Source organism: Colias philodice, chromosome 8 (genome assembly GCF_061535455.1).
Source record: "Colias philodice isolate Cphi_HAF_F1 chromosome 8, ilColPhil1 Martin Lab GWU primary, whole genome shotgun sequence".
NCBI classification, from domain to species: Eukaryota; Metazoa; Arthropoda; class Insecta; order Lepidoptera; family Pieridae; genus Colias; species Colias philodice.
In genome coordinates this window covers 131,367-151,998 of record NC_143093.1, presented here as the reverse complement: position 1 = coordinate 151,998, position 20,632 = coordinate 131,367, and the positions used below count along the sequence as shown (strand labels likewise).

At 33.9% G+C, this 20,632-nt stretch overlaps 1 protein-coding gene across 4 annotated transcripts; it reads right to left on the bottom strand.

The window, feature by feature from the left end:
* Positions 1-363: 363 nt before the first annotated feature.
* On the bottom strand, positions 364-12,627 carry LOC149486234 (ecdysone oxidase-like). Of its 4 annotated transcripts, none has more exons than XM_089697928.1 (4): positions 12,567-12,627; positions 3,268-3,389; positions 2,621-2,751; positions 364-2,000 (listed from the first exon to the last, which is right to left on the bottom strand). In XM_089697928.1, exons 2-4 carry the CDS (start codon positions 3,377-3,379, stop codon positions 492-494), a joined length of 1,752 nt encoding a protein of 583 aa, XP_089554054.1. In that variant the 5' UTR covers positions 3,380-3,389; positions 12,567-12,627; the 3' UTR covers positions 364-491. The 4 variants fall into 4 exon arrangements, with proteins under 4 accessions (XP_089554054.1, XP_089554053.1, XP_089554055.1 ...); XM_089697927.1 differs by lacking the exon at positions 12,567-12,627 and adding an exon at positions 7,120-7,347; XM_089697929.1 differs by lacking the exon at positions 12,567-12,627 and adding an exon at positions 5,126-5,464 and having other exon boundaries at positions 3,268-3,391.
* Positions 12,628-20,632: the final 8,005 nt, after the last annotated feature.

Sequence of the window (20,632 nt, the reverse complement as noted above, 5' to 3'; positions counted from 1 at the left end):
AGAGAATGTAATAATCTCTTCAGTTATTTCCTGTACTTTGCGATTGGCCTTGCTTTATACTGTTATTATTTTATTGTTTATATGTATTAATAGCACGTGTAAAGTGAAACATATTTTATTAGTTTGCAGTAAATAAATAATAACTATCTAGTTTTGTCTCTATAAGTAATAGGTATAATATAATATATGGCAGAGTGGAGTAGGTTGTTTTAGAATATTTAGTGTATTAAATGTTATAATAATACTGAACGTTTTCTTTAAATATACTACTTTAGTTAAAAATGTTGACTGTAGGTAGGTTTGGCGTATAAAAACATTGGTGTTTGGAAAAAGGGATTTCAAATTACAAAAGAGTGAGATATCTGATTTAAAATAAAACATATTTTAATAAATAATACTGTAATCACTAAAATATGTAAAATATATATAAATTACTTAATACTTAAGGTAAATAAATTATCACTTATGATACGCAGAATATAACTTCACAATTAATGCAAACAACGGTGGTCGCTATTAATAAAATCGGCCGCCTTTTCTGCAATCATGATGACGGGCGCGTTGATGTTCCCGCTGGGCAGGTAGGGCACCACGCTGGCGTCGGCCACGCGCAGGTGCCGCACGCCGCGCACGCGCAGCCGCGCGTCCACCACTTCGCCCAGCCGGCACGTGCCCACGTAGTGGTACATCGTCGTCGCCGTGGCCAGCACGTAGCAGCGCCAGAACTCCGCGCTGCCGTACTCGTACTGCGAACACGTTGGAAACGACAAGTCGGCGAACTCCGCGTTGATGCTCCTCATATAAGTCGAGTTTAAAACTTTTGTGTAATCTTCGACGTATCGCGCCAAATCATCGAGGTCTCTTTCATCTGAGAACGTTCCGGGTTCGACTATAGGCGGATCCTTTGGATCTTTGCTGCGTAATTTCACGCGACCGGTTGATCTTGGATGTAAGACATTGATATTCGTAAAGAGTGTGTTTCGACCGATGCTCGCGTTGAAAAGATTGTTGCATATGTAATCTTCGAATCCGAAATTGAACGCGCACAGCTGCAGCGGCGCCGGGCTGTCGTTCGGTACGTCGAAAACTGCGGCTTGATATTGTGGACACCGTTCGTTATCGTCGAGCGATACGTAGCCAGCGAAAAGAGGAAACGGGAGCTTATTTATATTTAAGTCAGGCGGCGGGGCATGGGACTCCTCCGTCTTAATCGATATTACAGAGATAACGTGGTCTTGTAAGTGGTAGCCGACCGGGAGCTCGCTCTTGATGGGTATACCTAGCGGCTCGAGCTGGTCGCGCGGGCCCACCCCGGAGAGCATGAGGAGGCGTGCGCTGTTGAAGGAGCCCGCTGACACTATCACTTCTCTCCGTGCTAACGCCCGCAACTTTTTTCCGTCCTGCGTCTCAAACTCAACTCCGATTGCCACGTTGTCGTCGTCGATTATTATTTTAGTAACGAAGCTGTTCTTCCGGACCACTAAATTCGGCCTACGCTTCATTCTCGGTATAAACGCATAGGCTGTTGATTGTCGAACTTCATCCGCTATAGTAAACAAGGCAGGCGTGTAGCCCTGCGTGAACGGACCGTTGATATCGAAGACGGACGGTTTTCCGATTTCCTCAAAACTGTTTATAAATCTAAAAATGTCCTGATTCGTCTCTCTCGTAACTTTTAAAGGGCCTTTAAATCCGTGATACTGCGCGTACGGGGAGTGGCGCAAATCGTGACTCTGCAGATTTTCGCTCTTGATGAAGTACGGATAGACGCCTTTCCAGTTCCAGGTGTTGTCCTGCGCGGCTTGTGCCCAGCGCTGGTAGTCCCCCGGGCAGCCGCGCACGTACATCATGTAGTTGACGCTGCTGCCGCCGCCAAGCACACGCCCGCTGGTCAGGTTCAGGGCTTTTATTTTGTGAGTTTGATAGGCAAAGTTGTCATTTTCTGAAGTATAATTGTAATCATAAGGTGTTCTAGGCAAGTAATTGAATAATCCTGGTTTCTGAAATAAAAATTACACTAATTAGACAAATATAAACTTACATAGAGCCTTCTAGGATTTATCGTTGTGTTTAGCAACACGTTTGTAATCAAAATATAATAATTAATAATATAATAGCACCATACTGGTCGAAACAAAAAAGTTTAAATAAATTAGTTAATATTGAAATATTTTATTCGTACTCTCTATTAAGTATTAGATATTTAACAACTACGTAGATGGAGATCTGCTAGTTAAGATAAAAGGAAATCATGCCGAAAATCCATTATGCGATCCAACTAAGAATAGGAACGTCCAAAGGTCACATAAAAAATACTATTTGCTCCAATACCTATTTGCATATCGTCATCGTTAGCGGTTTATCTTGTCTGACTAAATTAAATTAAAATAAAAAATTAATTGCCTTATTATAACCTATGTTGAATGAATGAATACTCTTTATTGTACATACACAGAAATACAGTTTGTTACATGGTTGAGATAACTTATGATATAAATGATTAACAATGAATGAACTTATGACAAAAAAAAACGTACAAAGAGCGGCTATATTCTTATCTATTGGATTCAATACATAGCTATGTCGTCACAAGAAGGCGCTAACTCGTGAGTACACTCACAACGGACTCGAAGGGCGGGTCGCCGCCGAACTCCAGCAGCAGCACGCGCCGGCCGCACGCGCTCAGCCGGTCAGCCAGCACGCAGCCCGCCGATCCCGCGCCCACTATTATGAAGTCGAAGTCATCCAGATCTAAAGCATATAGAAAATATGTTTACTCGGTTGCAGTAACGTTGTTTTTAATCAATAATTAATATCATAACTTTCTGTGATTGTTTGAAGATGAGAGCAATTCCTCAAATAAATTATTAGAATCTGAAATTGATTTTGTTCAAGTATTCTCACTCAAGAATAATTAATTGTATCACATTTAATGACTAATTAGCAATGTTTCAATATGGGTGACATCGCATTGAGTCTTTATTAATTAGCAAAATTGCCAATAAACTTCCATCATCTAAGAACGAGATGATAATATTATTTAATGCAATATGTATAGTGCAGTGAAGATCATATAGAAGTGCGTTAGATAGAGCGATAGTAAATTACTAAATATCATGATAAATACTTTTTTTATCATTGTACAATCATAACCTGTGTGATGGAATAATAGGTGCATTTGCCTTTCATGTGCAGTGGGAACAGCAGCTATAGGCTGATGATGATATTTACGTAAAATAAAATATCGCTAATATATTTAACACGTACCCGATACTTCCCCCTGTCTAGGGAAGAGATATGCTGTGAATGCCAATGTGGAGAGCAGGGCGAATGCGTTCTGCAACTTTAGCACGCCCGCGACTGCGGTTGCTGCGTCCATTCTTCGTTACCTATAGAATTAATAAAATAAGTACATATGTAGGAACAAAAGTAAACCAGACGCATAGTTTTGCACTAGTTTTTTATGTGGTTAGTAATAATTGTTGGCCAATTCGCAGATCTAGCCAATAGGCACAAAACATCTGTTAAGCTTAGTGCATGTTCACTCATAAGTAATGATTGTGCACATACCATGAAAAATAAGTGAGACGCATTCGTGCATAAAATTATCCATACACCTATGGCTATGCTGGCCTAAACTCTTGTCTTAAGAAGTGACATCATTTTATTTCAATTTGTTTTATGTTGTTTATGTGTATTATATTTTTGTTGTTGTATCAGTTTTCTACTTAGATGTTCTATAAAGCAGCCTAAGTAGAGACACAGAGAGCTCCAACTTAACAATAATTATATACATAAAAGAATTTCATTTGAGTAAACATAGCGAAATAATTTTTAAATTTTGATGTTTTGCACAATGGAAAATATTTATCTAAATAAATATTGAAAGATGATACTATTTGCCATTACGCTTATTTATAAGAGCAAACACCTATTTCTATTAAGTATTTGTTATTATAACATGTGAACATAGCTGAGGGGTAAATACTTGCTTTGTAATAGTCAATAAACGACAATTAAACAAATAGTGCTTGCTACTGAAATTTTACAATTTGTTTTAGAATATTTATCTTCTTCATTATACGATTCGTTGTTTTTGAAACTGTTATCGTACCCATGACTTTTTTACTTTTTCCAATTATTTATACATATCTTTACTTTTATCGTTGAGAGTAGGTAAGTGTAGTTATTTAATCGAATACTTATAAAAATCCCCAAAAAATTAGAATGTTACATAATCTATGACTCCTTGTTACTTTTTAACACGCTATAGTTGATCATATTATGTCTGTATGTTACCGCGACTTCTTTAGACTCAAGGAACACAAATCAAGAATCGGTGACAATATAATAATGTAATGTGCTTATATTAACGTGCTTTTTTAGTTTGTAGGTCCTATATTTATTTAGGTGTTTTATAGTAGCAAGTACTGAGAAGAGTATTTAATTTCCACGAAAGAGAGACAGCAGGCAGGGGGCAGGCAGGGGGCAGTGGGCAGAGCCGCGGTGTGTGAAAATTTAGCAGTTTTCACGGAAAGGGTTTAGTAATTTATATACGTATATTTGGATTACACGAGTTTTTCCATATTTATGTTAGTGTATTTTGCGGTATTTACATTGAGTAAAAACAATCATCTACGAAGAAAACACTCACAATTTCCTATATGAAAGTCTTTATAATTTTCTGGTCGAAATGATTCGCATTAAACTTAGGCCATATAATATTATTTTGATATATAATACATAATAGAACTACCTATACTCGATATTGATGGTTAATTTTTATTTGCACAACAAATACGCGACTATTTTATAGTTTAAAATAAAGTGTTAGTTATAACATTATCATAACTAAAGATCTAATTTTATTTGTTCAATTTGCCTTTATATCATAATTATTATAAAATATGGAATATATTATATAGGAAATATGAAAAATTAACATCAATAGAACATGACACTTATTGACGATACAAGATATCTTTACTTGCGGGAAGCCTGTTACTATAAATAATAATAAACAATTAATAGTTATTTGAAAATGTTTTAATTACTTTCTGTTTATTGCATTAAGTGCAGTAGACTATAGGTACGTGACAGTTACGAAGTGTTTATTAAATACCTTTTTCAGTCGTCGCGTTGTGCTATCAGAGCCTCTTCACTTTCACTGCCACACCAAGTCGAAACACATAACAATTTAAACTATTATTATCAAATACGCACGATAATACTATACGGTAATTTCCGCCCATTTCGGCGAGTGTTTTTCAGTCCTGCGCACGCGACACCAGCAGGCGCAGTAAATCACAAGAACGTTCAAAAAAACGACCGTCGAAATGAAATAAAGATCGTCCAGCAAAATATATGCCATTGTTATTCAAGTGCGAAAAGGATAATGAAGCTGATTTGATTTAAAAGCCTCCACTTGGAACTGGTTTCAAAATTACGACTTAATTATCTGCAAATCTTGATGTAGTCCAGTGTGACATGTACTTAATTAATATTTAGGCCTTGTACTAATGGAGACAAGTTAAACGTAACTATGGATATTTGGTTTCCTTTTTTATAAAAATTATCTGAGTTAATTATTCATAGGGCGTTGAATAGTGAATAATTTAGTTAAAAACATGTATGGCAATAATATATCTACGTCAACACGGTTATTATGAATAATACATATAAGTAATATATCCGAGAATTTAGCAATGTTATAATTTATAAAAAAAATCGTAACTTTTCAAGATGTATGGTGAGCATATGACTTCACAGGTCTAAATTAAGCACAACCGAAAAAACAAACATGCACATTAACTTAATACAAAAAACATCGTAATCCAAATGCATAAATGAATAATTGTAATAAGATCCAAGGCTGTTTACGGTGTGGTAACAGTTGGATCAAAGGAAACACTCTTCAATCTGTCAAGGTTTTATTTTATATCTATTTTATTATCATATATCGTACTAACTACGTTGATGTTATAAAATTACATGAAGGTCATTAAGGCAAAATTTAAAAGGAGCATCATATTCAAAACTTGAACTTGAATCGGATGGGATAGTTAACTGTTATCTACCTATAATAACTAATATTATAAAGCTGAAGAGTTTGTTGGCTTTTTTGTTTGAACGCGGTAATCTCAGGAACTACTTGTCCGATTTGAAAAATTATTTCGATAGATAGTCCATTTATCGAGGAAGGCTATATAATTATCATCATGCTAAGACCAACAGGAGCGGAGCAACGCAGGTGAAACCGCGGGGCGCAGCTAGTAAATTTAATAGCTATATAAATCAACATCAGATTTGCTCTGTATGGAGAGACAGGTTTTTATGTATAATATAATAAAGATTAAAGTGGAAAGATTTGATGTTTGTAGTACCTAAGCTTTTTTAGATCATGGTAATTATTAGTAATTCTACTATATTGCAAATCACACTGCCTATATTATAAGTATTTATTAAAATTTCAAATGTATCACACCTTTTTAATATATTATGTAAAGGATAAATCAGGAAAGTTTCTAATTAATTTAAAGTGTAGGTACGCATTGTGTTCTAGTCATAGGTAAGTAGTCGTTATTCGTAGTATTATCTACAAAGCAAAGCTTGGAACACCAGTATCTGTTTTTCCTGGAACACGTGAGATCCTCCTCACCAATTAGCAACGCAGCTTCGTGTATTTACTTGTACTTAATGGTCTGAATGTTTGGCTGCTCATCATTCTGTTTAAAACTCTTTATATAATATCTGATAAATAATTAATACGATGTATGATAAGATTTATTTTAATCTTTTAGTTTGTATTTTTAAATATTTTCATTTTTAATCCTTGTGCGGAGGTTTAGCTGTGAAATTATAAATGTATATGGATAAAAATTAATGAGTACTTTTAAAGGTTGCTGCTGATTAATTAAATTCCGAATAATAAGAATGACGGTGCTTAATTTTTATAATATTTTAATTAGTACTTGCACAGTTTGTTAAATGTAAAATTACTTCAATATCTACAATCATTAAATTTTATTATTTTAATAAAACTTCTGACACGGAACTTGACAAAGAAAAAAGAAACAATTACATTTTAATAATAACGTATAAACAATGTTTTTAACTTACCGAATGTCCGTGTCCTTCCTCAAAGATATAGTTCATAAATAATTAAAAAATAGTACTATTACACTTCTATAATTGGTTTCTACTGACGCAAGGGTAATAGATAAACTCAAATTGAATCTAACACCCAAATAAATGCTAGAGTTGGCCAAAACATTTGGTTATATTTTATGTCGGTTATACTTAAATCATAAATGATCAATGTATTGTATTCGGCGGGATGGAAAACCTGACTGAGCTCGCTTTGCAAAAAAAGCGGGTCAAATGATTACAATTATTTATATTAGGTATTATCTTCAATTATAATCTTTACGGACATTAAAATGCAAATTGAATGCCTGAGTATTGTGTTGCTTAAAAAATAACAAAATTAAAAAACACGACGGAATTTATAATTATTCATTTGAAACACCATAAAAGCCTTATTTCGATTCTGCGTGTGTATGAGGAAAAGAGAAGTCTCGCAATTTATTATTATCAATCTAATTAATCTATCTATCCAAAGATATAATGTACAAACATACAAAAAATAATAATACTTTAAATGATTCAATCTGTGATGATGTAAAATAAAAGGTCAATTGCTGTATTCACAAACGACTTTCCGAGCAGAAAGGTTTTCGATACAAGTATGTTTCAAAATGTATTTAAGATATATATTTATATAAATAAATATATTTTTGCATAATAATTCATTTAAATTCTCACGCAATTCACATTTAAGAAATAGCTTTTATAAAAAATGATAGCCAAAATTACAAGTCAAGTTATAGGACTCTATTACGTGCTGTTAAAGTCTAATATCGTCATCTTTGTATACTACCTCTAGTCCTCTATACTTTTTTCACTATATTTTTTATCTTCGATATTAAGCTGATTATTATAAACAAGTATTATTACTTGTTTATAAATTTATTTGGCATTGAGCATTTGACATGCCTAAAATACCTCGAGAAATAGCAAAATTCCAGATCTTTTCCAAATTATACCACTCGAAGAACCCAATCAGACATCAAAAAATGAAATTTCTCTTTCTTTTTTTCACTTAGTCGCCATGAGGAAATTTTTAATCCCTGCCGTATAGTTACATTTCATACGTATCGTATATTAATTATTAACATAATATAAACATTGAAGTTGCGACGATACTTTAATACAGGGTGTCTCAAAAGAAAGTTTATATTTTGTGGATGAATAAAAAAAAAAGGAAGCGGTGTATTGAAAAAATGTTTATTAATTATTAAAGTGCATAATATGGGAATTTATTTCTTAAAAATAATATCGTCCAAATGCAGTCCATTGCGTTCACGGCACTCATTTAATCGAACAGTAAAATTACAGTATTTATGACAGCTCGGCAGGTAGACACAGTGATAGCTGCCATTTCATGCCGGATATTTTCTTTTAAATGCTCTAGAGAAGTTGGTTTGTTGGTATACACTTTAGATTTAAGATACCCCCACAAGAAATTATCGAGATTAGAAATTAGCGAGGAATTATTGGCCCTTACTTTTTCGAAGACGAAAGGGGGCGTGCAGTTACAGTAAATTCAGAGCGATGGTAGACGAGTTTTTAGTGCCTGCACTGCAAAACTTTCCTGGCTATAAACAGAGAACATGGTTGCAGCAAGACGGAGCTACATCACACACATCCAATATGTCTTTACCTCGAATTCATGAAATTTTTCCGGGAAAATTGATATCTAGGAGAGGTGATATAAATTGGCCTCCACGCAGCCCTGATTTAACTCCCATGGACTTTTTCTTGTGGGGGTATCTTGAATATAAAGTGTTTGCCAAAAAAACAACTTCTCTAGTGCATTTACAAGAAAATATCCGACACGAAATGGCAGCCATCACTGTGTCTACCTGCCGAGCTGTCATTAATGATTTTAGTGTTCGATTAAATGAGTGCCGTGAACGCAATGGACTGCATTGGGACGATATTATTTTTAAGAAATAAATTCCCATATTATGCACTCTAATAATTAATAAACATTTTTTCAATACACCGCTTACTTTTTTTTTTATTCATCCTCAAAATATAAACTTTCTTTTGAGACACCCTGTATAATATTATCATGTTAAAAAGTAAAATTAAATTGTAAATGTGCGTCTACATGTCAATATTATTTGTACATTAAGCGTGTTAACTAGTACATTAACGAGACGATTACCTGATATCTTTCAAATTATATTGATAAAAACATTGTACAACACATTTAAAAGTGTTTTAATGTTGCTAATATTCTTGAGAAGTAGCTCTACATAATGTTTATCTGTTCATATCCTATTTTTATTTTTACTGGTAATAAAATAAAAATAAAATTGTAATTGTTGGAGCGATGAACACATTTACGTGACGCAGATACTGAGTATCGACGTCTACAATCATATATCTACAATTCACAGAAATAAATAGAAGATGTTTGTCTGTTAAAGGGAACGATACTGGAGCGGGAGTAGAGTTGTACCTAATACAGCACAAATATTATTGTTAGGGCTGCAGTCGCGTGAAGGCACAGCAATATTTTATTGCAGCCGCTATCAGTGGCGGTGATCGCGAAAGTAATTGAAAACATTCAGCTTCTTGGGTTATTCACGAAAAGGTAATGAGGTGCAGCGCGGTGCTAGGCCGTGCCAGCGCGCGGCACTACGCGGCACGCGACACGACTGCAACGCGACACGACTGCGACCGCGATGCGACAAAACACACCACGCTTTTAGCTGCATCTAATCTAACTATCGTGTAAAGGACAGATCTAGTGAAAAATACATGTTTAACATAATGGGCATAAATCATCATCTTAATAATATCCAAAATTTTAAATTTAAATAATATCTTCAAACTTACTTTCTATATTTATGATTACTGTTAATGAGTTTTTGCTGCAAGTAAAGAGGGTATATAAACGTAATCTTATTATATCGTTATTGACAAAAATCATGGTTAATATTAATTTGCACGAAGGAAGGACAAATTAGCAAAGACTTTAGCATGATTATGCGAAAAGCGACGTCTTGCTGTATCAGTGATTATTTAGCGGAATTATAAAATTCAGGCTTTATCGTGAATCAGTCGTGTCGTTACCGTGCCGCGTCACGCTTTGTGTGATGAGCCCTACGATATAATCTGCGGTAAATGAACTGCCAATACCTTGTTTGCCTAGACTTTGGATCTATATAAATACTTATATTAACATTTCTATTAGGTATAAATGCAAAATTGAAAAAAATGTGGGGTATAAAAAAAATAATTAAATAATTAAATATCTAAATGTGGGGTATAAAAAAAATAATTCCATGATTATGTAATTAAATGAAGTATCATTGGATAGGTCTTTAGAAATGAAATAGACGTTTCTTACTGTTTTTTTGTTTGCTTAAATAAAAAGTTGATGAGATATAGGCATCTGAATTCTGAAGTCGTGAAAACATAGCTGGTATGTCATAGAAATTCGAAAATTCACGATATACAAACCTCTATAATCAACGCGAGCGAATCCGCGGGCGAAAAGCTAGTTCATAATCTGTATCTAATTTGTACGTGAATTCCATTTTCATTGTTGAACGTGTAGATAAATCTATTGTCATTTATTATCTTGAGCTGTTAAAAAAAGTTTTACCATAACTGGTTTCTACTTTCTATTTCTATAAAAGTAAGAAAAAGCTATTGAAGATCTTGTGGATACCCTGGTTTAGTAAGAAAAAAAAATCTTCTCGTGAAGTAATGTGTGTAATTTCTAAATCTTGGACGAAAAGAATTTTGGCCACAAAACGTAGGTTTTGGGTATTTCATTGTGCCCTGTCGGTAGCAGATAGGTTAATTATCACAAGACATTTTGACTTTTTCGTTATAATAACACAATCCTAAACAGGACATCAGCAGTGACGTCACGTCCGCTCGAGCGCAAACGAGAACAATATTATATTTAAAGGAATCCAGCCAACAGCGTGTAGTGAGAGAAAATTGCCAATAACGCTTCAATAGGAATTTGATTAAAAACAACTTTTAAAATATAGGAAACGACTGAATCTGAGTTTATAAAGATCTTAAAGTTGTAAGATTATCATTGTATTTTTACTCTTCGAAGAAGTGATATTAAATTTTGTTTTGCTTATGTTAATTACTTATTATTTTCACTCTATGTACTAAACTTATTAAAGTATTTTTATCTTATTCTATTGTCGATAATATCTACCTTAGTGTTAATAGGTAGCCTCTCATTATAATGAGCCAAGGCCTTCTCTATTTGATTTACGCGAGTTTAAATATTCTAAAAACTATTGTATTGTGAAATAGTTTGTTTTATGTCACTTATAAAATGTTAAAGTGTACCTATATTTCTACAAAAAGATACATTATACGGTCTATATTTCATACAAGGAGGGGTTGTAATCTTAAGATACTTGTTTAGCACGGGCAAAGCCATAATATAATAAAATTTTACACGAATGTTTACTCCTCGTGTCTAATAAATCAATCTGCAGCCGACGGGGCATAAATAATAGATAGATGTTCCGTTGAATTACGCGCCAGAATATAAAACTACAATATACACCTTTTTTACGTCTCGTTTTTAGGATCTATGTACTTAATGTAAAAAGATAATATTTCCGATCCAAGCTATAATTATATATTATTTGCAGTCTGATTAAAATTAATTAATATTTATTACCCACCTTTTATCGAATTCCTGCCAATTGGTAAGTGCAAAATGAGATTCTTAAGCGACTTCAGAGTTCAGATCTTTAGCCTATGGACCTACCCGTAGTTCCTTTTTATAAGATTAGAGATCTGTAAGTGAGGTCTCGTCAAGAAACGTTTAAGGAAGACATACATTTTATAAGGAGATACTTCAGCTTTGTATATTACTTTATTCCATTTTCATAGAAACGAAACTCTTACAAATTTTTTCCTCTTTATAATATATTGTATATCCGTTTGTCGAATGCTCGGATGATGCTGAACCCGACCGGCCGCAGTCAGTACAGTCGCACACGCAAAACAATAAGAGTAGGTACATCGAGTAGCACGATTTATCTCGCAGCACAGTCCACAGTTCACAGCTCAGGCATCTCGCACATCACGTCCTCACAACAATATAACTTGTTCAATTCGCGCTCGCCTGTACCTGCCACTTGCCACAAGCCGGGACACTATCTTCATAGTCTAAGTTTTTCAACAATGTAAAACTTTTAAGATATTTCCGTGGTTTTATAAGCTCATGCGTTGTTGAAGAGCATATAGAGATGGAAACAACTTATGTTCTATAACAATGAGGGTTACAGATTAGGAAATACAACTATATGAATTATTGCAATATAGGTACCTAATGCTCGTGCAGTTAAAGCAGTAAAACCTAATTGGTTCCAGGACATTCACATCTAGTGTAGTTATATTGCTTCTATTGCTCTACCGTTATAAAATATTTAGTTTTGCTATCTTACCATGAAAGAAAGGAATAAGTTCAAATCGATTACCCAAAATCCATTTTAATTTAATAAAATCACTATATTAAGAGTTCGACTTTGTAACTGTCTTCTTCAAATTTATAAGCGAAAGCGTGGACACGGCGGAAGGAGAGCGTTCCGCGGCGGGAACGGGGCGGAAGCGAAGCGGAACCGACGCCGTACAATTTCCGCGCTCATATTTATGATGGATCTTACAAGTTTTACTTTTAAATCGCAATAAGTTATGAATTGTATACAGTAGTGAGAAGACTTATGAGAAAAAATGTAAATTGATGTACCTAAGTTCTGCATAGGTTAGAACCTTTTTTTGTGATGTAGCTATCAGACCTCGGAAAAATACAGGCTATAATTATTTTTTTTTATGGAGGGTACAGCTAGTAAAATAAAAATATGGATTCGTGGATAGGAAACTATAAGTATCTAAAAGAAAATATAAGTTGATAAATAGTTGTATTTGCATGTAGATTCATGCAAATGAAAATGAATAATAATAATTTAATACAATCATTAATAAATCATGTTTGATGATTGTAATTAAACCAAGGCTAATTATACGATTAATGTTTGTAATGTTGATTTTAGTTTCAAATGACTGACCTCTGTAAAGGAGAGGTTCTGTCAGAGTTCTACATTAACATTGAAGAAGTGTATGAAATATAATCAAAACAAGAAAAAAGTGATCAATGAGGTTCTTTATTATTGTAATTTATGAGATTCTAGAATATGTACATATATTCCATAATATCTTGGATCTATGATAGCATAGAGCCTAGAGATATACCTTCTCTCATAGAGTCTGCGTGATAGAGTTTCTTCCCTTAATATTTCTTTCTTATGATATTCAAGTATTGATAATTTATTTACTTACTGTTTATGACAATATTTGTTTTTTTTTTCATTATGATTCAAAATCACAAAATTGATAGGTAAGATCAATTTGTAAACACAAATTAATATTTGGGTACCACATGCAATTATGGATATTTGCTAAGAAATACAGTCAATTCATGTTCTTAAAGGAAAAATTATCTATGAAAATTAAACAAATCTATTAATAAAACATTATACCTACACTACGCATTATTTACAAACAGCTATTAGTCTGCCATATTATGATAATACATATTCCATTTGATGCTAATAGTTTTGTAATTGTTATCTTTTTTATAAATAACATTTAATTATAGATAAGACGCTCATATAAATTGCGAATTTAATTTAAAATGGTGATGTAAACATTTTAAATGAGTATATTTTCTTCAGTAAACAAGAGAGCTTGTTAGACCTAACGTTTCAAATAACTTTAAGAAATGTACGTAATTGCTTTTACATGTAGACTTGTTTCTATATATAATATCATTGTATGTAGGTACCTACAAAATCTATAGGTACAGATACGGGCACATTTTTATCGATTAAACAATTTTAAACAAATATTTAAGATGCTTTTGTTAGAAATGCTTCATAGAGCGCCTTCCCTACCCAGCACTTCATCAGTATAAAACCTTATTATCGTGGTAAGCTCTTATGCTAAAATACTTTAGTACTCTTCCGTTCGACCTGTCAAAAGCTCTCTACAGGGTGCGAGCTTGTAGGGCAGGGTATATGTTTCTATCGGCTCTATTCCCTGGGCTCAGAGGTGATTATCGGCGGGCAAGGTGCGAGCGCTTATCACCGCAATATCGGCTAATATATCGATGGTATCGGGCGACGGGGGCGGAGCGCCCGTGAGCGCGCCTCGTTTGTTACGCGAACATTGAATTACGGCATCAAGTGCCCTGTATATCGGAATTCATTTTAGCACTGATACAAAGTACCAAATAGATTTGAGCACAAAAGCCGCGGTGAGCGGCAAATTGGTAAGCGAATGGTTGAGATTATTATGTTTGGAATTACTATGACGCACTGCTTTTGTGCGTTCATTTCATTTTATATAAAAAATTAACTCAATAATAACGTTGTGGTTAACAGCTGGTATTTCTATAATGTAATTAAATTTGGAATGTTGAGGAAATGACGATGCAATGTAAAATCCGTCTACCCTCAGTAGTATATTCTCTTCATAATTTTCATGTGTGGGCAAGTTTTGTTTGAAAAACTATTGAATTAATCTCACACATATATTTGATTGGAACCCTCACACACTTTTCATTATACGAGTACGAATTACGCCGCTTTGCGGTGGCTTTCCATTTTTTCTATCGCAATATATTTTTGTAACTTTGTATTGAAATAGGTAGTTGTTTTAAGCGTTTTATCAAGCACGGCCTAGTGGATAGTATCATTTATTTGTGGGTTAAAATTTAAAGCTAGGCGTGTGTTAGCGAATTTATCGCTTATTACAAGAATGCGGCTTGAGGGCGGCTCTATAAATCAGTGCAGGCCGCCCCGGCACAAACTTGCACGGAGCCCACCAGGGACTTCGACTGCAACCCAACATATTTATTTATTATTTTTTTTTATTCAACATACAAAAAAATAATATGGGGACATATCGTTTAGAATAGTGATTTTACCATACTACCATACTCTAAGAAAAGTAGCATTAACCGAACTATAACGTCGATATAAACATTAAGCGATGTGCCATTTTACGAGCTCTTATTTATTTTATGATCCATTATTTGCATTTACGGGTCAATCTGGTTGAAAATTTATGTTTCAGCTGAAGTTTTCGATTGAGATAGGGTATATAATGCCGTATGCAATAGTTATGCGTATGCGGCTATGGACTGCCGTATGAAGCAAGGTTTTTCACATATTTCGGCTGTTTATTTGTAATATACTACTTGAACAATCTAGCTTAATTTAATTTGTAACCATTATGTTTGAAGTATAGGACCAAAAAATATTTTAATTTTTCATATTTTACTCCACCTTCGGCTGGATGTCCCTTCTTAAGGTGATGAATTAATTTTTCTAACATTTACGGCCCTTTTTAAACCTTCGTAATTTTTATATTATTAAAGTTGTCGTGATGAAAATTCTTGACAAGAATGTTCAATAGTAACACAATACGTCTACCGTTTTAGAAACATGATTCCATGATATTTTCTCGATAGAAAAAAAATACAAAGTTCTCATTGTTATTTTTTTATAATCTCTGGCATCTTCAAAATAACAAACGTAAAGTTACGACTTTTTGGATATTAACTATAAAATATACAACCTATACGTCTACCGATTTAGAATTTTGAAATATGCGATGGTTTTGAAATAAACAAGAAATACTTGAAATTAGCGCGCGACCAGCCAATATAGCGAGAGCCGCCCTGTACTTTCCTACCCCGATCGCTGCACGAGTCATTCCCGCTACGGCCGTCACACGGGGAACTTGTGTCGCTCGCGCAATCGTAACAAAGGGTGACAACACGATAAGACAAAATGAGACAAATGGGGACAATAAAGAAAATAAGAAGAAGAAACATAAAGGTTGGAGGAAAAAGAATGCTTACAATTGGAACAAATTAATGAAGTAAGTTGGTTTTATTTTAAATTTGATGATAATTGTATTATAGACGATGTTTGATATGTACCCCTGTTTTAAGTACATAACGAATGTGTAAGATTTTTTCATTTATAGCATAGATAATCTTTTCAGAAATCCGGAATCCAGAAGGAAAATAAACCCACTGATTGTTCACAATGTGAACCCACTCCATCGTAAGTACCTTTATTCAGTCAAAAATGTATGTTATCAACGTTCTACTGGTTTTATCGCATGATTCCATTTTTAGCAAAAAGCAACAAAGTGCAAAGAAATAAAAAATCATGGTGAACTTAGTGGAAGTATGGCGGACATAATATGGAACAGGAGCTCATTGGAGTAGTATTATATTTAAAAAAAATACGAAATAATTTCAAGAATTACATTTCTTAGAAGGTGGTAGATAAGTATGTTGTATAAAGAATTTGATGTTGATATTTATTTCATTTATACTTACTACACCTGTGCGGGAAATTGCTTAGTAATAAAACAGCTGGTTTATATTCATATTTACATAGTAATGTGAGTTTTAATTTCGAAAAATTTTGTGTAAGTATATTAAATTGAGTTCCTGGGTGATCTGGAAACACAATTGGGCCCGGAAGATGGCGCTGCAGTCACTCCTCCTAATGACATGAACCGATTTGGATAAATATTTGTGTGCACATTTCATTTTTGTGGGATGATTGGTTGATTCGCTTTCACATTAGCTAATATTATGTATTTTTGTTGTTAGAAAGTAAACTTAATTTAATGTTTATAATACATTATTATTGGTATAATTAAGCCAGTGTTCGTCTCACATTGCTGTACCTGCCTACCTACCGTACCAGGGCCTAACTTTGTTCTGGCTATTTTATTTTGATTATTTGTAATGAATAATTACAATTATAATAGAGTGCAAAAAATAAATACATGCGTCAATATATTTTGTGTTTTTTTTAAACAATTTTTTTATTTAAAAAAATATCATTCCGACCGCGGCTTTGCCCGCGTGGAATTAGGTTATATCGTGAAACCTGTTTTATCCCACAGAAGTGTTCAGTTCGGATAAAAAGTATCCTATGTGTAAATCCAGGCAATTAGCTATATTTTATCAAAATTGGTAATGTAGTCTTGACGTGATTAAGTAACAACTAACAAAAAAAAAAAATTTACATCCAAAGTTTCGCATCAGTTTTACTGTATTAGTGATATCTTCCACTCTTGACTTTGACTGAGAAGAATTAGGGTTTATAACTTCTTTCAGAAATAGTACCTTTCATTTCTGGGCATGATGTAATATCTACGTCAGCATCAAATTCTATCTAAATCAATTCAGTAGTCCGCGTTATTGAGTACCATTTCATTTTTTCAGAGTAACAATATTTTTTGTTATTTTAAAGATTATTTATAACCTGTATTATTTTGTAATAAAGTAAACATTACGAAATAATAATAATTATTAATAATGTCTAAGTAGTTGTTGGAAAGAAGATTATTTGTTTATAAGCAAGAAAATAAAACCAATAAATCAACAATTGAATAAATGTATAACAATATTATAACTGTATGACGACTCCATACATGTTTGTCCCGAGTCGGCCAGCGGCAGCGTTCGCGATAGCGAGCTATTAGACTCCGCCCGCCAAGCAGTGGATTTTTTTTTGTGTATCGTCTTAAAACTAAACTTATTGCGATGACCGGGCTAACTTTCTGCAAAACGACAACCTCTCAGCCGCTCGCCGCTCGCCGCTCGCCGCTTACCCGCTCGGCGCTCACCCGCTCAGGCGTCAATTTAAAATTGAAACTCGTTTGAGGAAATTGGGAAATATGTAAAAGCTTTTCGGTTCCGCGAGATCCGGATCAAAGTTAAAACTGTGTTGGCATAGTGTAACTCGTTTAACATTGTACGGACTTAAATGAAATATAATCTTAAACGAATAGTTATTACAATGAAGGTATTTATAATTACGAAATTAATTTCAGTGTAAAAACTAAGCGTTCCGTACAAAATAATAAGCTAAAGAGCTGCAGTTGCCTAAAAATTCTTTACCCATCCAATTTATGACTTTGCCAAACGTTACTTAGCTTAATTTTTTGAGATATATCTCTGAAAATTTCAACTGTCTATGTCATGAGTTACAGCCTGGTGACAGAGGGACGGATGCTATCTATCTCTATAAAATACTCGCACACGCACACGCAAGCTCTACATTTTATAAGCATTACATAAACATAAGTACTTAATACCATTTTAACAAATACTAATAGCTAGTTAGAGAACACCATAATTCGTTGCAATACACCCATTAATTTTTACAATAAGTGCGGTTGGAGACGTCGGTATTTCAGCCGGCCGCGGCCCCGCAGTCCACAACAAGACAATATATTGGTCATTTACGTCAGCTCCTACTATTAATTATAACTTAATTGCTGCTGAGTTTGAAGTCGACACAGGCAGTAATATTCGCAATCAAACAATTGATTGCGAATATTACTGCCACACAAATGCTAAGAAAATTCGATAAAGGACTTCGAAATTAAATTTATAGCGATAATGAAGAACAAAAGCACCTCAAAATTGACCAAATCATATTATATTGTAGACATCGTTTAATAATAATGAGGATTGAGGTGCGATTTGAATCTTTACATTTAACCTCTTTTATTAAATTATTCTTATAAGATACATAATTCATTTTGTTATTTCAAAAATAATAATTAGCGCTACAGTCTGTATATGACATAATATGAACAAATAACAATTCAACTTAAAAGTTAGTACCTATCGGGCTGTTAAAACCATATAAAGAAAATAGTTATGAAACAAAGAACGTAATAACGAGGGTGCCACGTGAAGCATCATCGCTCACAGACAATTTCACGGCGCCAGGCGTCAAACGATGCAGGACATCCATTTATCAACATTTTTCGGAAAGAGCGCGAAACAATGGTCGCGCTAAACACGCATTGTGTAGGGCAGTGCAATTTGTCGCGTGTTTGTTCGACACAATGCGCTCGTTACTGCCCCGACTCGGCCCCAGGTGCCTCCGCCTCGATACAAACAAATTTTCGGACGAACAAAAATGGCAGTGAGCTTTATATGACTATTTTTAGAATAAACAAATCATAAGTTAATCGAAACATGTATTGATGTATAATTTGTGTATAATTGAGAAAGATTTGAAATAAATAAGCCATAATTGAAACCAATTTGTGTTCACATAAGTGACATAAGATTGATGACCCTTTTGGCTCTAACTTTTGCTTGCATTTTGATTATCCCATTATTATATTATATTTTCTAAAAGTTAGGCTTGTGAATACTTCATAAATTATTTCTAAGTCCGTAGTATATTATCAATAGTCGGATAAAACAACGAATAGTTAAAAGTGAGAACTCAGTGACAAGTTTGAAGAGTCTGTCAGACTGTCACGTGCAAGCTGGAAGCTCTCCAACTATTTTTACGGTCCCAAGTTTAGGCTCTCGACTGCGATACTTGAACTTAATTAATAAACGTTTGTCACGCAGATTCGAGACCATTTACATATTATTAGAGCCAATCGATATTTAAGTAGGATGGTGTTCTGCTATTTGTAGGCTGGTCACAGAAGCGATATTCTGAAACGTTGCATTCAGCATTTGTGAAAGCTGCAATCAAGGAACTGTCATAGAATTTCTATGAAATTGGCTTGTTTATTTTCATAAATTATGGAAGTACCTATTATTATTAATATTTAACAAAATAAAATTTTAATGACATTTTAGTGCCCTAATAATAGATATAACTAGGATTTGGGACTAAAAATATTTATTAATTAATTTTCAATCAATCTTTAACGAATGAAATTCAGAAATAGATTTATTGATAATTGTAAAGCAAGTTTCAGAATCTTGATTAAAAGCTCGAGGGTAAGCTTATCATCTTATCACACATCCAAAATTCCTGAGCTCGGTCAAAGTTTGAAAATGTTTGCGACAAGAAGTCTCCATCGATAATAACTGTAAATTAAAGTTAAACGAACTAGGACAGTGATTTATGTCCAGTTCCCCGCCGCCCTCGCCGCCCCCGCCCCGCACCACCCCGCCCCGCGCTCGCCGCAATATTCGCGAATTTCTTGCTGACGCGAAAATATTATAATGCCTCTATTACATTCTCACCGAATTTTAAAATAGACTAATACATTAAAATAGATTTGAAACATTATTGAGATGAAAAAAATGAACTAAGTATCTATATTTCAGTCCTAATTGTGTGCAAAGATTTTTAAAATCAAAGGATAAAATTATATTGTTGTGAAGATACGATGTGCTCTAAAATTTTACTTACAAAAACCTACCCTGTAACCGCACACAGAGTTTAGAATAGAGATGTGGCTAACTGCGAATGAGGCAGTGAAGGTTTGTATAAAGAGCGTACAGCAGAAAACAGTTGTGTAATCTTTATTTTCTACAACACGATAGAGTTAATTTTTTTCCTATAATTTTCTATATTTTGTTGTGTTTATAGATATTTTTGGACCTGCAAAATCGTGAGTGTGGGCGAGGCAGGGTGTAATGTGCTTGTAGCGT